General features: G+C 36.1%; 1 protein-coding gene across 1 annotated transcript in view; it reads left to right on the top strand.

Moving 5' to 3' along the window:
- The window catches only part of RP1 (RP1 axonemal microtubule associated), a 184676-nt gene that overhangs the window by 29703 nt on the left and 130506 nt on the right, over positions 1 to 24467 (top strand). The window contains exons 6-17 of the mRNA XM_067290018.1: positions 1095 to 1246; positions 1840 to 1918; positions 5190 to 5265; positions 6853 to 6929; positions 7032 to 7063; positions 7219 to 7348; positions 10296 to 10399; positions 12414 to 12587; positions 13238 to 13450; positions 14057 to 14234; positions 15923 to 16075; positions 21191 to 21393. Coding sequence (XP_067146119.1) covers positions 1095 to 1246; positions 1840 to 1918; positions 5190 to 5265; positions 6853 to 6929; positions 7032 to 7063; positions 7219 to 7348; positions 10296 to 10399; positions 12414 to 12587; positions 13238 to 13450; positions 14057 to 14234; positions 15923 to 16075; positions 21191 to 21393 — 1571 coding nt within the window. The remainder of the gene's footprint in view (positions 1 to 1094; positions 1247 to 1839; positions 1919 to 5189; positions 5266 to 6852; positions 6930 to 7031; positions 7064 to 7218; positions 7349 to 10295; positions 10400 to 12413; positions 12588 to 13237; positions 13451 to 14056; positions 14235 to 15922; positions 16076 to 21190; positions 21394 to 24467) is intronic.

Here is a 24467-nt window from a genome sequence, read left to right on the forward strand (position 1 = left end):
GTACTGGTTATTAAAAGAAGGTGTTTGGCCATCAGAAGAATGAGATCTGGGAGCAATCTCCTACTGATGAATTGGAGTCAAACTTCACAACATATTTCAAGTGGGAACTGATAATGGAATGATGATAATGTTGATGTAGTTCTGGATCCAATGGTCCAGAAAGTCTTTTCTATTTGCAAGGCAGAGAAGGACAAGGAGACCTACATCCAGAAGAAGAGCTTGTATGCCAGAACAGGAGATTGTTTTATCCCCCTTTAATTTATTCTTTGTATCTCATTTGGTCTAACAAAATATTTTATTACTGCCTATAAACTTTGCCTTTCTCATGTTCCTACTGAAGAGCATAATTGCATAATTTGCATAATTGCAAATTCTGAATTTTCTGGGTTTCCTAAATCTGCATTTTAATAAGCATAGTTTTCTATTTATATATATATATTTATGTATCATAGTCTTTAGCTTCATGGGATTTTGACTCAAATTTTATTTTATTGTGGATTACACATTTCCACTAAATAGCCAGTTTATTAAATTTAGGTCCTAGATTTTTCCTCACAAATTTATAGTGTTTAAAGAATTTTCATATGTCATATAATAGAAGAAGCTCATACTATCCTATTGCTTGAAGGACTAAAATATTAAAGCAACAAAGCTTTCTGAATTCTAAGGTCCCAGAAAATGAAAACTTTGGCGCTAGATTTTTCTTGTTTGGTTAACCAAAGCATTCAAAAAGTTAATGGCTCCTGTTGATTGTTTTAGTTTTGATTTCACTTATGCTGACCCTAATCTTAAACTTATGTTGTTTACTTTTCTGCTTTATAATGAGTTCAAGTGATGCTGCAGAACCAAGAAATACTGCTGTTCATTTAAAACTCAATTCTGTTTGCATTCCTCACAATGACTTTCTGGGATAAATAAAACAAAAACAAGTTTGTACATTATTTTACTTAATGTTTAACAGAATTTTAAAAACTTTATACAGTAACTACCCTTAATACAGATATATTTGGACTCTACAATCACTTTTGCAGCTGATTGATACTGTAGCTGTAATAGTGTTTGCCATATGAAAAGCTGTCATCTTTTATTGTCAGTGACTGTCTATGAAGTGCACGTGACAACAGGAGAGCTGTGGAATGCTGGAACTGAAGCTGATGTCTATATTTCTATCTATGGAGAAAAAGGTGATACAGGATCAAGACAGCTGCTCAGGTCACAGAAAACCAAGAAATTTTTAAAAGGACAAGTGAGTAAAAAGCAATGCATTTTCTGATGTGTTTGGCTGGCTTTTCTTTCTCAATTATCCCAGGGAAAAGTACAATTATAAAAAAGATAATTACTGCATTGCAGTATTCCCCCAAAATTGCATAATTAAGCCAAAGTTACTTTCAAAAGGCATATCAGTGCTTTTGGAAGACAATTAAAATTTTTGTTTATAAAATAGGTAAACTGCATCCTTTTATTTTTAATTCTTTTATTAGTTTGATTTAATAGGTGGAGAGAAAATGAAATTTTACATTTTATATCTGCATTTCTAATGTTGAAATGTCTTGCAGTTTGCAATTGGTTAGTCAATTAAGCTTTGGGTGGGTTTCTGTTTTCTGACTCTAATACCATTCATTTGAATGGAACTACTCCCATTAGCAAAGTGATCAAGCTTAGTTATTTCTGTTGTTTCAAGAAACCTCCCTTGCTTGAATTGTTCTGATATTATCATTAACTGATATTTCATAGGTTGTGCTTGACAAGAGTTTTATGGGTTTAAGCAGATCTTTTGGATTCCATGGCTGAAGATTACTGCTTTTTAGATCTTACTGAATTTTTGTTGATTGATTACAGACTGACAACTTTCTTGTTGAAGCTGTACACCTTGGACATTTGTACAAGATTGTTATTGGACACAATGGTCTTGGATCAGGTCAGAAATGTCTATCTACAGTAACTGAATACTGTGTACAAAGATATTCACCCTTTGTTTAAAATACAGTACGTATTTCTAAAATAGAATGTCATAAAGATATTTTAGAAGTGAGAGACAAAGGCTTCTAATGAAACTGTTAAACTGACACAGTTACATTCTTGTACCATCAAAAATTTCAAATATTTTCTGTTCTCTTTCACCACACTCTCAACCATTATGTTAAGGACACCAAATGTTACTGTTCTGTCATTTTAGACTAATCCTCATGAACCAAAGATGCATTTGGAGACTTTGACTACAGTGTCTTGTCATTAAACACACAATTAATGCTGAACATGAAATTGCTTGCAGTCACAAGCCTCATTTCGTAAACACTTGAGCCTAAATACAGTACAGCATAGCAGCATATGTTGAACCCAATAGCAGGGTTGTACAGAGAGGGCAATATTAAACAGGCCATAAAACAGTTCTCTACCCTTTTTCCTCCCCCGTGTTCACTCATGCCCCATTCTTCCCATATTTACCTGCATCTCAACTTCTTCTCTGTGTGTAAAGGAAAGAACACAACATCTGTTTTGTAGTCTTCCTCAATGAGTGGCTGTAGCTGGATGACTCTAATCCAGGGCCCAATCAGAGGTAATGCTCAGATACTTTGGAGGAAATGAAGGAGTGAAGATAAGGTGTTTCTCTGCAGCACTCTTTCCTGCCCTGCTTCTAGTTGGAGAGCTGCTGGAGGTTTTGTTTACTTGCTTTATCTCTTTTGTGGCAGACAGCTGGTGAAGAATGCAATTAATGAATAAATGTTTCTTTTTGAATAAGGATACTAGGCAGGAATAGTCATCCCTACAGCTTCTCAGCAGTTCTTTTTCATATGAGTACATAGGATTGGGAAGGAAAACAGTTTTGAGAAAAACCTTTGTGTGAGGAAGATCTTGCTTTCCTCCTCCACCCCAGTGCCACCTGCTGTGATTTTCTCAGTGAAAGTCTGCCCTTTATTTGCAACCTCCTGTTTTAAGGAACCACTCCACTATTTCTGTTTTAGTTATAAATTCATTTGTACTACAGACATAGAAACTCAGGCAGGCTATGACAAACTCAGAATAAAAACATGGTGAGATAGTTTCTGTCTCTGTGTCTGCACTGAAAAAGTGGGAGGAAAGAAAAGTTTTCCAGGTGCCTTTGATCTCTTTGGTTTGTGAACCCCTCTAAAAACTTCCAGTGGAGACATGGACCCTTCTGCAAAAAATTTAAGCCTTCTGACAGCAGACTAACATTTGTCTTTTACCTTCTATGGACCCTCCATAAGTAGTTTTATGGACTCTTGGAGGTTTGTAGACCAGAGCTAGACACAGTGAGTGCAATCCCGTTTCAGTCTTGTTAACAGCCTTCTTTCTGATCAGTAATTGAGTTATATTTTGTTTTTGTTTTGTTTTGTTTTGCTCTTTAGTTGGCTTGTCACCCATATTTCATTGTACCTTAAGATCTTCATGTTAACATAGGTTCCATTTTCGAGCCTTTCAATTCCCTTAGCTGCTTTCAAAGGAGAGCCCAATATACACTGATGTTTTTGTATGTCATAAAGGGGTTTTCTGTGGTGGACTCCTTCAGTGCTTGATTCACAGCAGTAAACAGAGATCAACAGCATCAAAACTCAATTTTTTTCTCTTTTCTTTGTGCCAGTCAATACAGCCCCATAGAATAGGAAGTGGTGTGCACCCTTTAAACTGGCTAATGATTATCCTTTCAACTTCTTGGATGTTTGAGATATTCCAAAGAATTACACTATCTTTTGCAGTGTTTCATCATTAAGTAAATACTGCAGTATTTAACTCCTTGAACTCTCAAAAGAGAATTGTTTTTTTCTTATATAAATTCTAATATTAGTTCTATAATTAATTAAAAATCAGAGGAAGTGCTAGTATCTTGATAAGATGCTATCTAACCTTGTTGATATTTTTATTCGATTAAAAAAAAAAGTCTTCTAGAATGGCTAAGTTAAATAAGAGTTATAAGGAGCAATAGAAAGCAATAGGGACCTGGAATAATTCACTTTCAAAACCCCTGCACTTCTAGTATATCCATACAATATATAATTTTGTTTACCTTACAGTATACAGGGCACTAGCTAACGTATTTTCAGTAAAAAATTAACTGGATGGTCTGTATAAAATGGCATAAGTCTTTGGAAGTCCTGACATTAAGAGGTTTGTCTGTGTTGAAACTTCCTGAGCCTGATTCTGATCTAAGCAAAATGGGTTACTGCTGACATAGCACTGCTGCAGTATAATTAAAGTATAATTTAAGATCAGAATAATGTCAAATATGTGACTAATTTACAGTGCATTTTCAGTTTAGTTTTTAGTCTGTTTTCCAAAGGAGACATTCCTAAGTTTATACATTCAGCTGTCTATCTCTTCTTTTTGCATCTCCTTTTCCCCACTGGGTGGTCTCCAAGGTACCAAATTCCTACAACAGACCTACACATTCTCCAGTAAAGGATCCAGAAGCTGAATGGAGCACCAAAATCATTCTCCCTACTATCCTTTCTATTCCAGCGATTGAAGGATGGCACGTTTTGTTTGGCTTGCTACTGTCAGGGAGCAGCAAAGCTGCTCCACAGGAAAGAGGGAGGCCATGGATGACAGCAAGGCAGGCAGTGGCAATGACCTTCCAGACAAGAGACACAGTCCCATAGTTTGTGCAAGAAAAGTGGAGCAGGTTCAGTGATGGTAACTGGGGTCCGCCAACAACCTGGCATCAGGCAAATTCATAGTGATGAGGCAGATCCAAGATCATCCAGGAAATCAAATCAAGAGGTCAGGATCATCAAGGTTCATGGCCAGGAATACGTATATGAAAGTTTAGCTGCAACATAGCTCAGGCAAGGACCATGTGTGAAGGTCTGAGCTTAAATGCAGCTCGTGGTCAAAGAGGGGCCAAGCCCCACTTCTCACAGCTCTTTGAATCAAGGCCTCAGAACTGTACCATATCAAAGAAATGGCCTTGAGCACAGGCAGCCAAATCCATGGGAGGGGGATGTGTCCTCACGGCCTTGACAGCTAGGTAGACAACAAGCAGCTTGCAGGCCTGTAAGTTAACTCCAGACTGGCTAGAACATGTACTGTCTCCTGTACAGCCATCAGGGCAGCACTAGAAACCTGCCAGTGGAGCTGAGGATTTTGCAGTTCCAGAGAGAAAGCCATAGGAAGTCAGACTTCATTAAATCTGTTGCTCATAAACTAATTTTTATTTTGAAATTTGTTCTAAGGAAATGGCTGGTTTCTGGACAAAGTTGTAATCAAGGATCCTGTCACAGATCTGGATTATACTTTCCTTTGTCACAGGTTGGTAGTGTTTCAGTTGGGTTAGGTTTTTAATAAAGCTCTACTTAATCATGTTTTTTCTTCTGAAATGTCCTGTCAAGGGAGATAAATGCATGTTTCCTAAAAAGTGAGCTGAAATGATCTGATTCTTTTTACAATTCTCTGATGACAAAAGGTTCCACCTACCCTAACCTCTGGTGCATTTGAGCTAATGAATAAGCAATGAAAAGTCCTACATGGGAAGTTTCCATTCTTGCACCTTGTGAAATATGTAATAGGTGCTTTTTTGGCACATTCCCCATATCCAGCACTTTGGATCTGACACCAGCAGATCCATTCTTCCATGTAATCGAATACAAGACTTTTCAGAAGAGTGGACTGCTGTATCTCTACGAGACTAAGCCTACTTTATAGAAGTCAGTGGGGAGACTTTGAGTTCAGTGAACTCAGGATCAGGTGTCAAGATTTTGTGGAATGGCTATCACTAATGTAGCTATCTGAGTGCATCTCTTTTCCTCGTTTGCCTTATAGTCTGTTACTGAGTTGCAACATAATTTGAAGCAATCCTAATTTCCCTGCCTTTTCCCCTGCAGCTGCTGCTCTTCTGAATCTTCTATTCTATAGCTCACTTCTAATTTTATCTATGCCTGATTAATTCTCAACACCTTAAGGAAAAAATGTAATTGATAAAGATCAGTGCAACTATTAGGAATGGTAAAGTCCAGTCACGTATGAATCCAGCTACAGCTTGCCAGTGGCACCTCAATTCTATTTCTTCCTCTCACTTCTCTGAGTGAATAAATAACTGCCTGAGACAGCTCTGAGTGAGCGATGTGCACACTGAAACTGATTTATGTGTGAGTAAGGGCTTTCTGCCTATCAGATACAGCACCTCATCTTTGCCTGACCTAATTTTGATTCTGTATTCTAGATGAGATGACTGCTATGAAGAGATCTATAATGCTTGTTTCATACATAATTTAGGGAGAGTTCAAATCCATTTCAGGCAGAAAAATACAGTGTATGTGCTAGTTATTGTTAGAGCCTGATGCCATTCTTGCTGATATTGCTCTCACAATGTGTGAATCCCTTTAACTCAAATGGAGTTAGACTTAATTTATGTAAGTATATGTGAAGCAAGTACAAAGGCATTGTAAAAGTGTAACTGAGATGTAGTGGGAGTGTTGCCTATGTTGGATTTGCCTTCCTGTGTAGGGATTTGCAGGACATGGTAAAGTTTTCATCCTGCTGTAGCCTTCTTGTAGACAGGAAGAGAAAACATTATGCCACTGCACCTTTTCTTATTTATCTGGGATCAATCTGACCTCTCTGATTTGTAATAATTGGCTTAGGCACTTGTATGTCAATCCAGAAAAACATTTAAGTATATGTTTCATCAAGAACGGAAAAAAAAAAAGAAAAGAAAAAATAACAAAGCACTTCTGCAAAAATCAAGCTCATTTCCTTAAAGCCAGATTTTTATATTGTTTGGCAGCCTTGGGACCTTAATGAACACAACAGGAAGCTTTAGCATGCAAATATCATGCATAGAGTATTGTGGGAATTACCAGTAAAGTTTATAATACTGAAATCAGTTCTGGTTTTTAGATGGCTGGACCATGGGCAGGATGATGGCAAAATCGCTAGAGACCTGAGTGTGACAGATGCCAGCCCATTTTCTGAAAGTAAGTGAAAATTGGAAGGGAGGAGAACCCAGCCTCACTACAGATGTGTCAGAGGGCATGAGGATGCTGTGTGAATTAATCATATGCTTTTTGTCTGTATAGGACAAGAACTGGAACTCAAGAGAGAGGAAAGTGTAAGAACTTACCTTTTTATTGTTATTTTAAACTATTGATGTGATAATATTCAAATTAGGCTTTGAGTGAAATCGGGTCAGTGGTTCTCATATACCTCAAATTCCTGTATTTCATCTTCTCCTAAGTATTTTCTTCTTGTTGTTTACAAAACCAGTGGGCTGCTGAAAAGTGGAAGTTTCAAGAAGGCAATACACTTCAGTTCTACAACAGGCTCACCCGTGGTTTCATATGCCTCAGTCCAGATGGGAAAGTTGATGCTCTTGGTGACAAGAAAAACAAATATGGTAAAGTATTTTTCATCTGGTTTTATGCATAAAACATACAAGAAAGGAGGACTTCATTGTTCACTGTGATCTTCCTGTAGTGATTCCTATTGTGAATAGGAGTAGATCATTATAATAATGATTTTTCTTCATTAAAATATTTACACATATTAATGGCTATAAGAACTCACAAATGATATGCTTACATTACCTATAAAAAAAAGAAAAAAAATCCCATATGATATCTTTTCACTGCCTTTCTCTTAGAAAATAGAAACTTCTTGTCACCTGGAGTTTGGGTAATCTCTGATGGAACTGCCATGGCAAGAACAGTTAAAATCTTCAATAACTAGAATAGATCCATCAAAACTAACAACTAATAATTTCACATTTCCAGGTGTAATTCAGTTTTGTTTCATCCTTGTTTTTGGTTTTAATGGCTCTTCTTCCAGTTTCTCCTGTTAATCAGCTTCCATTTTACCATGTTATTGACACTTATTCTAGCTAGTATCAGATCAGGCACCAGCATTTTTGTTATCTTTGTAGTGATGAAGCTGCTCAGCCTTTCTCACATCTTTCCTGGGACCTTACATACATCTTTCTGGAAGTGATGACAGAACAGAATCTTACAGGACAAATGAAACAGTACAGGCAGAGCAGTGAAATACTCCTCAGCATAGCCAATAAAAGCTTTCCAGAAAAACTGTCGCTCAGAAACTCAAATGGATAATATGGGGGATCGGTAGTATTACCAAGCATTGGAAGTGAATTTTACTCTATTTTGCTAAAGCTATTTTTATGAGTTATCAGTATTGGTTTTTGAATTCAAGTTGTCCAGTGATTTGAACACTGAATAACTCAAATCTCTTCTCTATGGCATTAGCACTTCAGAGTATTTCAAATGCCTAAAAACAGTTGCCCGGCAATGTCCTTCCTTTGAGGAGCTCCATTCAAGATCACAAACTGTGAATTACTCAGTGAAAGAACAAACTAACTGCTTGTAGGAATCTGGTCTCTAAGCTGTGCTGATGCAGGAAGCATATCTTTGCTGTTTTTTAATGCTGTGTCTTTGATTGATGGATTATGTCTGATTTGATTTCACAAGACATCACAGAATTCATAATCTCCTGACATGCAGAATTCAAATTCACACTGCAGTCTGTTTCCCAATTTTAATCTAGATGTACTTTCTGTAAGTTCACGTATTACTAATGGTATTTTCAGACATAAACATGTGACATTTTTATTGCATTCTGTACATTCTTAGTGCATTTTTACATGTTATTTTATGTATAAAAGCCCCATGAATCTTATCTGTACAATTTTAAATGAGTAATATGATCAATCTGTGTGTAACTGTGCCAAACCTGATGCACGACTACCACAAATATCAGTAGTTAAATATAATAAGTATAATTAAATATCTTAGAAACAAAGTTAGATCAAAACCAAATTGGTGTAAGCTGGCTGTTAATTAATCAGGTTGGAAGTAAGAAAAATGGTTCCATGAATAATATGATCTGCAGCCTCCCAAAGACTTAGTAATACTCAGAAATTAAACTGGTGATCAGAAAAAGCTTGATTTTTCTGAACAATATTATAAAGTTGCCCTGATATCAGAGGGGTAGACACAGTGACCCAGGAGTAACTATGTATACCCATTTTTATATGTCAGAGTACAAAATGAACACAAGTACGAAATGAATGTAGGCACCTATCACATAACTCTTCTGCCTCTAGAGCAACATCTTCCTCCCTCAGTTTCTTTCAGAGTTGTTTGGGTTACTCATATGTGCAGTAGTTTACATAGTGGCTCAAACATGCAAACGTCTATAGCAGAAGTCAATGTAAATGTATTGACTTGGAAACTGGGGTTTAAATTTTCCTTTTGGGGCTCTGCTTCTTTGCATGTGCTTGGGTATAAAGTCCTCCAAAATAAACCCTCTACTTGTCTTTCCTAATAGGAAACTGCATGTTTCAGATACTGGTAGAACTGCTTATTAATAAACATGAGCCCAGATCTTTACCAGATTTAAGCAATATATTTTAAAGGCCTTCAAAGTGCTGCTGGCAGATTATACCAGGTGATGATTTGGTCCAGGGTTTTTTAATTTCTCAGAAAGTTCTATTTCTATCTAAAACAGAGAAGACCCAATTGACAGTTACATGTCACCTCCTGTGTTGCTCTGAGGGCTGGAAGTCCCACCTGTGTTTTAGGCCCAAGGCCTCCTCTAAATTGTGGCATCATCCCAATGGGCGCAACGAGCATTGCCTGTATATAATTCTCTTGTTCCCAATGACACCATCAAAATCTTACAACATGAGCAACCCCGGAATCATCTGGAGAGAGCTGCAGCTTACAAACAGGGCAACATGATGTGCTGGTACAACAGTTGTTATAATAATCAGCTGCTGCTGGTGGGGACAATAAAAATGTCATCGCTTTAGCTTTCATCAGTATTTTGCAGCTCGAAGAGATAACCGTTAAGAATATTGGCTGGATTTAAAATTTTAGAAGCCATGAGCCATGCTGCAAGATTTGCTTTACAAATTCTAATCTGAACATAGAAAAATGCATTTTGTTTTACTACCTGAGAGTTTTATGCTACTTACATTATGTGTTATTTATTGCATAAATTCAGTTGCTATAACCCAGTTAATTACACTGGCATCCCTGGCTTCCTTTTTATGGAATTTTTAAAAAATATACTCTGAACAAGAGAACATTTTCCTTATCATTAGTTCTCAGGGTTACTTTCCTCCAGGCAGAGAGACTGATAGCAGTCTCTAGATGCTCTCTTCTAAATGAATGAAAAGGGGATTCATTGATCAGAGGTCAAATTGTTAAGTTAATAAATACTTAATTCATTCTTTTCCCTTGAAGATGATAAATCACTCATTGTAATTAGATGCAAATACAAATTAATAATCTTTCATGCTTCTACCAATTTTTTCATTTAACTCTTAGGTCTTTTTGATGTAATTGTCAAAAGGAGAAATATATGTATATTCAGCAGTCATCAGATGCCACATCTTGCTCTTGCTGTTGTCAATGGCTATGTAACTGGAAAGGTAGGAAATGCTCTTACTGATTGCTGTTTCATGATAACATTTCATTATCTGATTAAAAATAATGCTTTTTTTAATCTGTCTAATAAATAATCATGCTTCCAGTCAGATAAGAAGCTAAGAACTACAGAAAGAACCCAGGAAACTGCCCTTGGTTAGGCAAATTCAGACCTAGGGCTTTGTTTAGGGTCTGTATTCTCACAGTTTACTTTTTAATCCTTGGTGAATTTTTTTAATGGCCTAAATGATTTGGTGTAGGAATACCAGACTGTTCCAAGCTGTGATTTATATTGACTTGTCACATGCTGACAAGATACTTGGAATGCCCAAATAGCTCCTCTTTTTGGATAAGTATCAATTCTAAGGACAGATTTTAAATGTCCATTTATTTCCTTCATGTTTTGTTTCTAGGTAACCTGCCTATCATAAGCCAACTGAAATATTCCAGATTTGTTTTGATCTGTATTGTTTCATCCCCTCTTCAAAGGCTTCTATTGCCTTTCTTTCTCAGCACTAGCAATACGCAAGTGGGCAAATATAGTTGTAGAAGTTAGTTCTTTCTGATGGAACTCCCTAATGACAATGGAAGAAATTGTTTCCCTTTCTATTATTTAACCAGTGAATAATCTAACAGTCAAAGCAAGCCCCATCCCTCTCTTACATGATGTGCACTGGCATTAGAGGGAATAGAATGCCTTCAGCAGAATTAGGTCTCAGTGGGAATAGCTTCAAGTGCCAGGCAAACTGTCAGATCCCCTTGCAGGACTTTCTAGTGTTCATGTTCATTAGTATAATTCTGATAAAGAGAACCTCTTGCAGACTGTGACATTGCATGCAGTATGTATCACTACAACAGGGTAGTAACTGGGTGCTTGAATTCCAGCTTTCTCTTTTCTTTGTTCCTGACACACATTAGGAGCTTGATCAACCTATTGAAATACTGGATCTCAATTTTTTTGTTTTTAATGCAAGTGCAAGTGCAAGATGCTTCTCTTCCCAGGGAATGTGAGAAATACTGTTTTTATTTAAAATTCTTTGAGGTCCTTGGAATGAAGACATGTAAATATAAACCAAAATGGCAATAAAAAGATTACAGTTGACCTTGAAATACACACTTAATTTTTTTTTTTCAGGGCATGTTGGCTCACTTGTTTCACAATCACCTCTAAAATCCATCCAATTTTTCCTTTACTTTTTAAAGTCTATATTGGATCTGATAGACAGTTTTTTGGAGGATGAAGCTCTTTCTTCAAAATGTAGTGCCTTGTAAATGAAAATTTTCTCTAGAAATATTGATTCTTTGAATTCTTAAAAATGCTGAAAAACGTGAAATTATGTAAACCAGAAGTCTTTTAAATTATTGGGTTTATTATTTGTATTTAATGTTCATTAAAGTCCTAGTTTTATTTGAATATGTGAATGATGATGAAGTTGATAAAATACTTAAGTATATATTTTGTATATTGTTTCTTTCATACAATGGGATCACAGCCTGCAAATCTGAGCAGATAAGCATGGATAGTGGGTTGCTTTAGTCTTTGATATAAAATTTATGATTCCATAAGTATTATCTGGAAAAACAATATAAACTAATGAGGAGGGACACTGAAGCAAATGAAGGAGGTTTGGTGGTAGACAGTTAAGTTAGTTCATTTCCTGTGTACATTTGTTTTATATTCCATCTGCCTTTCCCAAGTTTTTAGGCTGTGACTCTCTCTCTAATTGGAACACCCAAGAATCTTTCATGTTACCCTCTGATTTGTGTCATCTTAAGATGGAAAGTTTCTGTATTTTGACATTCCATAGAGTCTACAGTTTTAAGCCTCTCGGTTTTAGAACTGCAAGTATGAAAAAGCAAGCTTGAGAAAACAGAAGAACATTCTCATATTAAACTGGTAGCATCATTGTAATGTAGAAACTTGAATGATACCGAAACTATGTCATCATACTCTTTGATTTGGATTTTGCCATGTGTTATAGTTCATATCATTGATTATTCTGACTTTGACTATGTTAGAGCAAAGGTGAGACTCGCTGTGAGCTGTCTGTTCACCTTCAACTGAATCGCTGTGTCATTCTGGAGTCAGCCAGGAATCCAGGTCACACTGTTACATTCAGTCTTCAAGGCAAAGTAGCTGATGAAACAACTGGCTATGCCGGACTTTCCAATGAATTTGCTGTGCATGTCAAGGTAAGGTGGGTGGAGAGACATTAAGAAGACCCTTTTGAAATTTACCCTTATAAAGCAGATTGTATTTAATTAAATCTCAGAGGATTGCAAGCTGAAACAGTGATCCTCTTCCACGAGGTGGAGCTAAACTACAGTTTAACAGGTAGGTGTTACTTGAGAAGTTTTCCTTTACAGTTCTTCAAGGGAAAACGATGAAGATCCTGTGGCTGGTATATGCAAATAAGGTGAGTTCAAACCTAGAGAAATAAAAGATGTATCTCGACATTTTAAGAAAACCTTCCAAAAGAAAGAATGTAGGTACATACAGGAGAGCTGCAAGGGAAATTACTCAATTTGAAATGAACATTCCTTAACCTGCCACAAAACTTGTGCTCTGAATGTTATGCTATGCTGCTAAACAGTAAAGAGCAGTGAAACTGTGGAGTAGTGGAGGGCTTCCACTGTTCAAGTTAGTGTCTGCACAGAATTACAGCACGTGTTCAAAGGCTGAAGTTATACTTGAATTATTTGGGACTTATTTATTTACATTTTATGCATGGAAACACATGAAAAAATGCTTAAAAAAATCAGTATAGACAGTAAAAATAACAAAGATAAATGTGGAGAGATGCTATGGTATTGACAAAGGACGTTTTGTCTCTGATCTGAAGGCTGTGTTTCACCACGGTGCCGTCATTCTGCTCAACACAAGCCTCTGCCAGGCTCTCTCCCTTAGGCCTGATGGGAGCTGCAGCGGAGCAGGACGTCAGCAGCAGGAATCCTATTGGAAGGTGCATAAAGTCAGCTCTGGAGTCTGCATGTTTGAGAGTGTGAGAAACCCACGAATGTATTTGAAGATAAAAGATGGCCAGTGTAATGGAACAGTAAGCAGTTCCTGTTTGTATTTTTCTCTGCATGTTATTTGAGTAAATTGTCAGTGATAGGAGTGAATCTTTTTTGAGTTGCTTGGACAAAAATGTGATAAAAGCATTGCTCAGATTTAAAAATTTTCAGATCTTTTCCCTCATTAGCTCAAGGAAAGAGGGAAATACAGAAAGGCAAGTTGTCAGATGTATTCGACATTTGATTTTAAAGATCTATTTATATTTTTGAACTATTGAGAAAGTGGATGCAATTGAAGTCTATCTATTGCTAGATGATGACTGTGTCAAGATTCTTTTGCACTAATTTGTTTTCTATTAAACAACTACAGTTATACTGATGTTAGTTTTTGGGGAGGATGTTGATGCAATGGAGTGATGGTGGGTGTCGCCAGCTTTTATTGAACAGTTCTATTTTGTCAGAATAGAGGAATAAATAGGGCCAAGATGCAGATATGTGTGTTTGTGTAATAATATGACACATTGAGAAGAACCTAAATTAGAAATGTCATGAGAAGAAAGTAGTATTCAAGTCTTAAGAAACATCCAAGTTTCCCTAGCTACATCAGTTCAACTGTTGAATTCATGTTTCTGTTTTCAATTTCTTAGGGCACAGGTGATGAATACTGTCACTTTAAAATTGAGCATAATTTGGAAAGTGGATCTGTAAGTCTAGAATCAGTGCGAAACAAAGGAATTTATGTTGGTCTTCTGCCGGATGGCCAGGCTAAGCCAGTCGTTCACACTGGAGAGAGAAACATTATATTCTATCCACAGGTCATCAAATGTATGTGATTTCTTAACATGTTAGAGGTTTTTTTAGTGATTAGTGTTTTTGACTGACAAAATTCAACATAAAAACATAAAAGCTAGGCTTACACAATTTGCTTTGCTGTGTTTTAGTACTTTTAAAGGTGAAAAGTTTATTGTACCCACACTTAATTTCTCCTGGGTGGCTAGTTATTTTTTCTCCATTTTTTTCTTTTGTTTTTAAGAGTAAATGATGCAGAAGAAATATATTTTTTTTACTGAATAAATAAAATTTTGGGTATGAGACTCTTAGCAGGTGACAAGATAGAGATGGAGTTGACTTCCTGGGTCCGTTCTCCATTCTGGGCACAGATCAGGGAAGCCTGGGAGATGCTGTCTTGCTGTCAGCTATACCACAGTCTTTCCTATTTTTATGAGGAAAGCAGTAGACTTTAGAGAGGGTGTACCTGGCAGTCATCAGTATGGTTTCATTTTTAATGATGTAAAATACTTCACACTTCCCCCACCCCCAAGTGTTTTGATTCTTCTGTCCTATAGTCAGATGTGAAAGCTGTGAGCAGTCAAAAGCTCCCTCAGTAGGCTGAACTATTCTAGTTGACTAGCTAAGACCCAGAAATCATCTCTCAGCACTCTCTCAATCTTGATCACTTGGCTGCTTGTTTCTTCTCCTGCTCTAGTTCCTTTAGGAGAACGAAGTTTTTAATTTGGTGAACTGTTCATAGCCAGTTGAGTTGAGTTAGAACTGCAGAAGATGCTGGAATTACAGCATTTATATTCATATCTTGTGGAAATTGCGACAGAGATCAAGAAATGAAGCATCACATGAAAGTGATAAACTGGCCATCAGCTTTCAGTTCTAATTCAGTCAGATTTTTGCCAGACACAAGCAGAACGGGTTCATCTAGAATGCTCTGATCAGTGGTGGGAAAGTATCATAACATACAATCTGTCTTACTATTAATTCTGTTTTATGCATATTTTGACCAAGAAACACTGAAGCATTGTAAAAACCGCTGTAATGACATCCCCACCATTCAGTCCCTATGGACTGCAAAGTGACAAGAATATTTCAGCCAGTGTGTCCTTGTAGAAATGAGGAAAGAATTTGCTTTTGTCCTTTTTGGAGAACTGGGTTTTCCGTGGAAGTTCTTAACAAAGCAGTGCTTATCGATGCCATTAAAATAAAGCTAAATGTTACTTTGTTACAGGCTCAGGTTCCCCCAAATCCCTGTTACTCAGTAAAAAGAAGATAAAAGGAGCTAATATTTTCTGTCAGAGCAACCAAGATTTGTCTGTTTGCTATTTCATATTATCAGAAATGGCCTCTAGCAGTTTTCATTTCAGCATTCTCCACTTTAAGAAAGGAAACATCAGGGGGGTGGGAAGCTTATCTTGAGGAAAACTACATTTGAGCAAGTCGTTTGATTCATAGATCAATGTTAAATTGTTACTTAGGTTTTCAAAACAGTAAATGGATTTTTATTGGCATGCCATATTTTTTCTACTTTTCATGGCATGCTGCTAACAATGAAGGCCTATTACTAGTGGCTGTGCAGTACACAGAGAAAAGATTTTGGCATCTGTTGTGTTGAACAATCGTGAGATCTATTATTAGTGTTTGGCATTGCATATATGGGACGCTTCTGAGCAAGAAAAAGCAAATGATTTGTAGCTAGTGACAGAGTTTACATTTCACTGTTTTAGTTGGCCGTGAAGAACCTACGGGAACATCTGCAGCACCCAACCAAAAGAAAAAAGAGTTCAGAGAATCTGAACACCAACCAGCAAATGAGCAATCTGAACGCCAACCAGCCCAGAAGCCAGTATCCCAAAGCCCTTTAACTTTTCCACCCACAAGTAAGCAATAGTTTACAAAATATTTCTTATATAGCACTATATTATGTCTGCCTTCTAAGCATGTTCACAGGGACTTATCTCAGGTCAATGAGTAGGGGTTTTTTTGGTTTATTGATTAGACAATGATCAGCATATAACTGTTAAATAATTTCACAATACTGTTTTCTAAGTATCTAGCCATCTATTTGTTTTTTCTTCCTCTTCCTATGAACTATTCTGTGGCCTAAATTAGTAGGCTAATATCATACAGAGCCCTAGCCAAAGTCCATTGAAGGGAATGGAATATTTCCCATTTATGCTATCCAGTTTTATGTCAGATCCTTTTTTAGCTTCTTTTTCATTCACTGGGGAAAGAATAAGGTTTTGCTGTACCGCATGCTAGCTTCATATCTATGTTTAGGCAGGTAGGAATAGTTAAATACTGTTCTAGTCATGGCTCTGAAGTGATCATGTACCAATTGTGTTTTACTAGAGTAAAAAAACTCTCTTTCCTTGAGCTAGAGAAGTTGCATAAATGGTCTAAGGCAATGATTTCCCCATTTCAAAAATTTTCCAGGAATATTCAACATCCTAGTAACCAGAGAAGCTCTGACTAAAGAGCTAAACAAAACAGTCAGGCAGTGATACAAGTGCTAAGGAGTTAGGATGATCAAGGTTGCTTCCCGGCCCTCATTTATTTTGATGTACTCAAGGATACTGTATCTGCACAGCCTGAATTGTGTCATATCATCATCAAAAGCAGATGGGGTAAATAGAAACTGCTGAGCTCCACATGACATTGAGGCACATCCACATGGCAGAAAAATGTTTGTCCCCTTGAATGTGCTTTAAAGACAAGATTATGCTGGGGTTTTCAGTATATGAGAACATGCGTAATCACCTAGAGCTAGTCCCAAAGGCATTCATAAAGCAAATTATTTGTGTGGGTTGCTAATTTGGTTTTGGCCTGTTGTGCAGACTGCTATTTTGAAGTGTACATGTAACCTTTATGTCAACGTGAGCCAGATGATAAACATAGCATACTTATTCCTAGGGTATTTGTGAAGTATAAGGAAAGATTTTAAATAATTTGAGTTGAATCAAAATATCCTGCTTGAATTCAAAGCATATGTGTGTATTATTATTTCTAATTACTGCTAAATGTTTATGGCAATATTTCCATTCTTAGCTCAAAACACCTACTTTCAATTTCTAATCTATGAGACTTTATGTTGAATTGCTGTGTCACAAAGCCTTCCCAAAGTGTTCAGCAAATAGTGTGATGTGCTGAATTTAAAACTCACGGCAACAACACACAAATCATCAAACCTTTTTTTTACAGAAGCAGAATGTTTTTAGGTTTGGATACAAAAGATCCTTTTATAGAAGCAATATCTACCATAAAATTGGTTATGTAAAGTGTATAGCACTTTGTTAGAAGTACTTGTGCCATTCATAAATGTGGATTCTGCTTATGCAAAATGAATAGCAATATCAAAGTTACTCTGCCTTTCAAAAAAAATGCTCATATTTAATCAGATGTTTTCCCTCAGAATACTTTAAAAACTAACTGACTATTGGCATTTGGGGGGTGAGCCTTAATTTTTTAGTTCATATTGATTAAATACTCATCTGCTTTTTTTGCTCTCAGAGTTAACATTTAGAAAAGGTTGAGGTTTTGTATTTAGTATGCAATCTAGCTGTATACTTAACATCCAAACTTAAAGCAGATTAACCCTTAGACTGTCCAGGCCATCTTTTCTATGACTGGGTCTACTAACTGATCTCTGGTTTTCTGGTTGTTGCTTTCACAAATAATACTGGTTTTAGGATTTTTAGGATAGTTAAACAGAAAACTGCTACAGCAGCAGGGGCTTTGCCTGTTGCAGTGCGAATTCTCTATTCCTCAAGGCAGTGCTTTCAACCTACAATGATGGTGACAGGTCCCAGGCTCTAATTAACAGCTCACAAGATGGAGGATTAGAGTGGGTGTCAGAGACCAACTCAACTAAAATACGTGTAAAACACCACATGGCAGGCTCAAGACTGGTCAACTGTGCTGGCCAAAGCAGAAAGGAGAGAATTTGTATACAGTTAGAAGAGCACAAAAAGGTTAGGGATAAAGGACATGAAGCAGAAGGCACTAAAGATTCAAACCAATAGTGGTGGTTTTTTTTAAATTCTTTCCATCTTATTCATTTATGAGATGCAAAAGCAAGCCAAAAAGAACAGCCCTACTGACATATAGACTAGTGCCATACTCTCTATCAACTAGTGAGCATGCAGGAATATTGTGTGATTTCCCAGGTAACTTGGTACTAGGGATTTCCTCTTTGCTTGTCCCTATTTTTCTGAAATCATATTTAAATTTTGTTGGTGAAAACATGCCTGCATGTGCTACTAAAATTGAGGGTAGAGGTCCCATCAGCTTTCATGAGACAACACAGCCCATGACTCTGAGAACAACTTTGTGGTTCAGTATTAACAAATTGTCTCTGAGGAGCAATTTCTATACCCTGCATGCTCCTTTCTTGCATGTCTGGAATACTGTTAGTTACTATTAATTTTTAATATGTTTTATTTACAGGGTAAAATAATATGGAAATAAGATCTGTTCTGATTTCCATTTGATTTACATTGGAAATGATGATACCAAAGAACGTAATAAAATGCATTAACGTTATTGCACAAGATTCTGCTCTAGACATTACTTTCTCTGATGGTTATTTCAAGACTGCCACTCAATCATATGATCTCTTGAACCAGATCACTTTCATTTTGTTTTAGATTTAGGATAAGTAAAGACAGAAGTAAAGTGATTTTTATGAAACTTTGTGGAGGGTTGTGACTTCTCCATCATTCTCATGCAGGCTTATCAGAATGAATTTTCGTCACAATGGATTTACATCATGGTGCCCTGAAGTGTATAAACTCCCATGACTAATCCAGGGTAACCATCAAATCCTCTTTTCAGACTGGAATATTTTTAGCATGTAGCAAATCAATGCTACTGATTGTCATTTGTAAGAAGAGCCAGTATATGCAAAAAGCATTTCAAGTCTGTGAATTATTTGAGCATTATAAGAATACGGTAATTATTTTCAGTATGTAGACAGAGTTCTTTGCTTGCAGTAGATGCTTTGGTTAGCAATAGCCAAAGTATGGAATTCTTTTAATTAAAATGAGGTATACAGAGCAGCTTGGGATTCTTTATGCTTCTTGAATAATAGTATATTTCATGGTTATTTTAATCTGTTTACTGGGGAATACTTGTGGGTCACATCTTCTACCTAAGTAAGTAAGATGTGGTGTTGGATAGCTGGAAAGAGCTCTGGCTCTGAGTTAGTGAGTGAGGAACTGGAGAACTCCAATTATGGGAAGTAATGTTACCCTAAGAATATGTTAAATTAAATTTGTCAAATTTTCAAAAATGGTTGCTTTGGTGCAAAATTTAACATGCTCTTAAAGTAACACTACTTCCCATAATGTGGTCATAGTTCCATTATTTCAGTCACTGATGGACAAGAGTCATGAAATTTTGATTCATATAACCACAAAAAAGATGTTTATCTTTTGTTTATTTTTAGTATGTGGATTTTTTTTTCTTTCAGAATAGCTTACTCTCAGTCATGATGAAAAATACAATAAAACCAGCAATTCTTGTAACATTCTTCCTATTTCTAAATTGCCATAACCATTCTGAAGTTATACTATTACAGTTAAAAGTACTACTGTGAAAGTCATACTAGTGCAGCTCTAAGTTTCTTAAAAAAATAATTAACCAAATTTTAGAGTCTTTACCATGGCAGAAATTCACCCTAACTTCAGAAGTTAGTCCCTATTTATTGTAGACCTTTTTACTGTATCATATTCCACTAAAATTCCTTGTGCAATTTCTTGTGAAATTTCATATAGGTTAAGATTTCAGTGCTATTGGAACATAGTTCAAGTTCAGTGGTTTAGTTACCAATTTAATTTCAAAGTGTGATTTAGCCTAGTATAGAAGAACCTTTTCACATAACTAGTCCAACCAGCTTTATACTTTTTTAATATTAAAACTAGTTAAAAAAAGCCTTTATCCAATATGATAAAAGCAATTTTTGAGGAAATTAAAAGGGAAGATCAGGACCATGCCTCAGTACTGAATCAATCATCTTCACTAATCCAATTTGCTTCACTGATGTTTCAGCAAAATGTGGAATTTGTTGCTCATATAAGTTTTATAAGAAGCAAATCCCAGGGATTCAAAACTGTGTTTCACTTTGTCCTCACACTTTTATTTTAATGCTAGCAAAATTGTACAGTCAGATCATTTTTGCAAAATTCTGTCATACACATTGCTTTATTTTGCTTAGTATTTTAACAAAGCAAAGAAAAAAGCAGAGGGTTCTGATAGCAAGTTATCTAGTGCAGCTGGAAGCTGCATGCTGATGCACTGGGGAATTCTTGAACAAAAAAGGATCACTGGCTTTTATAAATTCTGTGATATCCTAAGTGAATTCCATTATGCATTTGGAGCCTGTGGCCTCCAAAAGTTCAGTTTATAGAAAGCCAATTAATGGGTGAGGAATGAGCTAGGAGAAACAAAAGAGAATTAATCTGCAGTGCAGATTATATTCATTATAGTTAGCGTATTAAAAAGTTTCTTTGTAGCCACATGAAAAGGCTTCATGAAGAGAACTTTAGGAACCCCTGCAGTAGACAGTATATTAGACAATGTGTTTGTTCATCTTTTCAAACTTAGTGCTTAGATTATAAGTTCTTGGGGGCAAGGACTCCATCTTCCTGGATGCGTGGAGACGACTTCATGGATAGTGATGGTATTATTGAAAAGATGTTCCATAGATCTGATGTTTGTAATTCCATACTAGCATTCTTATTCTAAACTAGAAAAAAATAGTCTGATGATAGTGTATGTGAGAGATGCTTGTTCTTTTCCGGTTGGATCTTGTAGCTCAACTAATCAGAACATTTTGCTCTAGACAAGAAACATAAATCAATTTTTTTAGACTACCTCACTTGCCATAAAGAATATAATCCCCTCTCTGTTATGTTCTCCTTATGTGCTGACATTACAACAGCGAATGGCAGTTTCATGTTGATTTTGATCTCCCACTAATGTTTTGTATTTCACAGAGGAGATGAGAAATTCCCAAGGTGTTGAGCGTCCCTTTCCTTCAGATGATGAATGGAAAGTGTCAGTGCTGACAGGAAATTCAGGAACCCAAGTAAATGTCACTCTCTGGATATATGGAGACAGAGGAGTAGCTGGACCAATAACTCTTGTCAAGGACAACAGAGAGCAGCTGTTTCTTTCCAGGCAGGAGGATGAATTCCAGGTAGCTAATGAAAGCTAAGAACATTATTTTACTGGGTACCTTTCCAAAGATTGTTCTGTCATGTGAAAAGAAAAAATGTTTTTCTCCTGTGTTTACTGCATTAAATAAATCTCTATCTAATCTCTATGCATTCTGCATTAAATTGGGTTGGTGCATATAGTTAGCAACAGAAGAAATGCTCTTTTTTTTCTTTTTTTTTTTAACCCGTTCTCATATAGTAGCCAAAATGGGACAACTGCAGAAGTAAATTGCTTTCTTTAAGGCAATTGATTTTAACTAGCTTTAGAAACTATCCACTCCTAAACAAATTATATCTAATGAAAGGCTTATATATAATTTAGAGATCTTTAGTAATGAAATGTTCTTGCATACAGTTTTCAAAACATACTAGAAAATGGATACTGTGGAACTGGTTCAGTTATGAAAGATACAACTTGGCCATTTTTCAGCCACCATACTATAAATAGCTGGAATACCAGAAGCTTTATTCATGGGATTACTAAGAGTACAATAACCTGTGTGTTATCCTATCTTGAAAACAAAGAGTTCTGCAATTATTTAAAAACATCCCATCCATATTGTAAATAAAATTATGTCTAGAAAGGCTGAGAGGAAATTACAGAGAGGTTAAAATTGCTGTTTTGCTCAAAGCTTTCTGTGTAAGATGCATGTATTGTGTTGTTGTCTTCAGATAATTCAAGCAGAAGTGATACTTTTCACATTTTGCACTAAATTTTTCTCTGCACTTACTCCACTAATACAGTCTTGGAGCAAACCAAGATCATTTTTGTCAAATATAACAATAATACATTATATGAATAGGGCATAGTAAGAAGATAACCAGCTGTAACGTTCATTTTTAAGTGTGTATGCTCATCTACTGGGAATCCCGTTCTCCCAGCTAGTGAATAAATCTTAAGCAGTGTTGGATAATGGCATGTTTGCCATGTATGCTTAATCCATACATTCTTGAAGATATGGACCAATTTCTCTTCTCTATCAAAGCTATTGCCCATTGGAGCTGTGCACTCTGGATATTGATCTTGTGAGAGAGCAGAATTTTTCCATCAGCACCTGGGGCTACTACTATGATTCTTTACATCACACTGATGCTATTGCTTTCAGGCATGAAATAACAAATGTCACCAAAGTGCTTTTCACTCTTTAGTCTGCAGTAGATAAAACCACAAAGAAAACGTCTATGAGTAAGAGGTCTTTTTTCTTTTTTTCTCTTTAAACTTTATCCTCTACTTGTTTAGCAGGATAAGTGTGTTGAAATGAGAATAGGAATGCAAAGCTTTTTAAATTTAAAGCTACTTTTTACCATTTGCATCCTTGAGCTTGATACATTTTCACTGATGTTTCATAGAGCAAAAGATATCAAATTTTAACTTTTAAAGTATTCAACTTTACTACAGCTCTGTCTGAGTCCTAGGGGAAAAAAACAAAAACAAAAACCCAAATAACAGTTTAAGAAAGCCTGTGGTAACCCAGGCAATTTGGAGTTTAAGCTTTCACTTTGCCAACAGTAGGCACAACCATGACAAAATTGAGTAGAATTGTCTTGAGAAATGAAAAGCATTCATATATGGCCTTCCCTCTCTCACCTTACTCATGCGAGTACTTATTGCCTTGTCCTTTAATCCTTTCTAAGACTGTGCACATGACAAAAGTTCCTAACACAAGCCTGACTTGTACGTCTTTGGAGACACTTAGCTGTACTTATGCCTCCTAACTGTTCCAGAAGGATTCTTCCCTTGGCCAGATAAGGAAGATCTCTGCTTGTTTTGGGCAGAAGGCACTCTTTGCACTCTGACAAAGTCCAGGTTTTGGGTTGGTACTTGAAATGACCATACAACCAAAAAAGCTAAGGAGGGATTCATTAGAATAAGCAGAAAACATGACAGCAATGCATATTCAGCGAACACCAGTACTGTGAATGAAAAGACAGTTTCTCATACTACTTGAGAAGTGGATTAATGTATATATTTGTAATATGTAGCAAATGCCAACAGTAATAGTTTTTTCCGTCAACCTGTATGTACACCATTACTTTACTACTGCTTTAATGCAAAAGTCTCCTTGTTAACTTTAATAAGAATACTTGTAGAGAAAGATATTAAGCAGCATGAACAAGGGTATCCGAATCTGACTCCACAGAACAAAATTATTTTCTTAGGCCAAGGGAAAGGAGTAAAACATTAACATCACATTAGTGTTGCAAGTCTGGAGCTGCTATTTATTTTGTTAATGAAATTCAGGTTGATATAGCATCTGTGCCAATATAAATACAGGTGTGAATTCCACAGATAATTCTTTTTAAACAACTGCTATGGACTACTCAGTGTACTTTAGAGTAATAACAAGTAAAAGTTGGATTTTTCTTTTAGAAATCTTTGACTAAAGCATAGTAACATTATGGTTATAACATAAAAATTTATTATACCAAAAGCACTAAGGGGGGCTAAAATTTGATGTAAGAATAGAGGAAATTCTGACCTCTGAAAAGAGTGCTTTTTATTAATGAAGATAAAGAATATGTGGATAATATGCCAGTAGGTGTTTCTAAGAGAAAGGCAATAAAATAATTTTTGTACAGTTTCAATAGCTTGTTTGAAAATAAACCATGGAATGGAATAGGCTTTTACCAACCTTTTACTAACATTACATTTGAGAAATAATATGATAATGCATCTACTTTTCCTTTCCTAGCAGTCTATTACAAATGATCTAAAATGATTTATGTTCAGTTTAAATAATGGTTAAACTTCAAATAAACCCAAGATAAGTGGGATAGGATAGAGTTGTGTAGTATTGTATAGATTTCATGAGTAAGAGCCCATATAATGCTTGAAAGTGCAGATGAATGCAAACCATAGACAGAAAGCTTAAGATAGTATCAATGACTTTCCGCCTGCTTATGAGAGCTTGTTCTTTAAGGTCTCCAAAAGTTTTATATCTTCATATACTGTGACATACTAGGGTTTATGGTCATGTTGCTGTTTTGCATTATGAAAGATTCATGACTTGTGGTTTAGTGGATTTATTTTCGTGTTCCTCATTTCTCTTGTGAA

Source organism: Apteryx mantelli, chromosome 2 (assembly GCF_036417845.1).
Source record: "Apteryx mantelli isolate bAptMan1 chromosome 2, bAptMan1.hap1, whole genome shotgun sequence".
NCBI lineage: Eukaryota > Metazoa > Chordata > Aves > Apterygiformes > Apterygidae > Apteryx > Apteryx mantelli.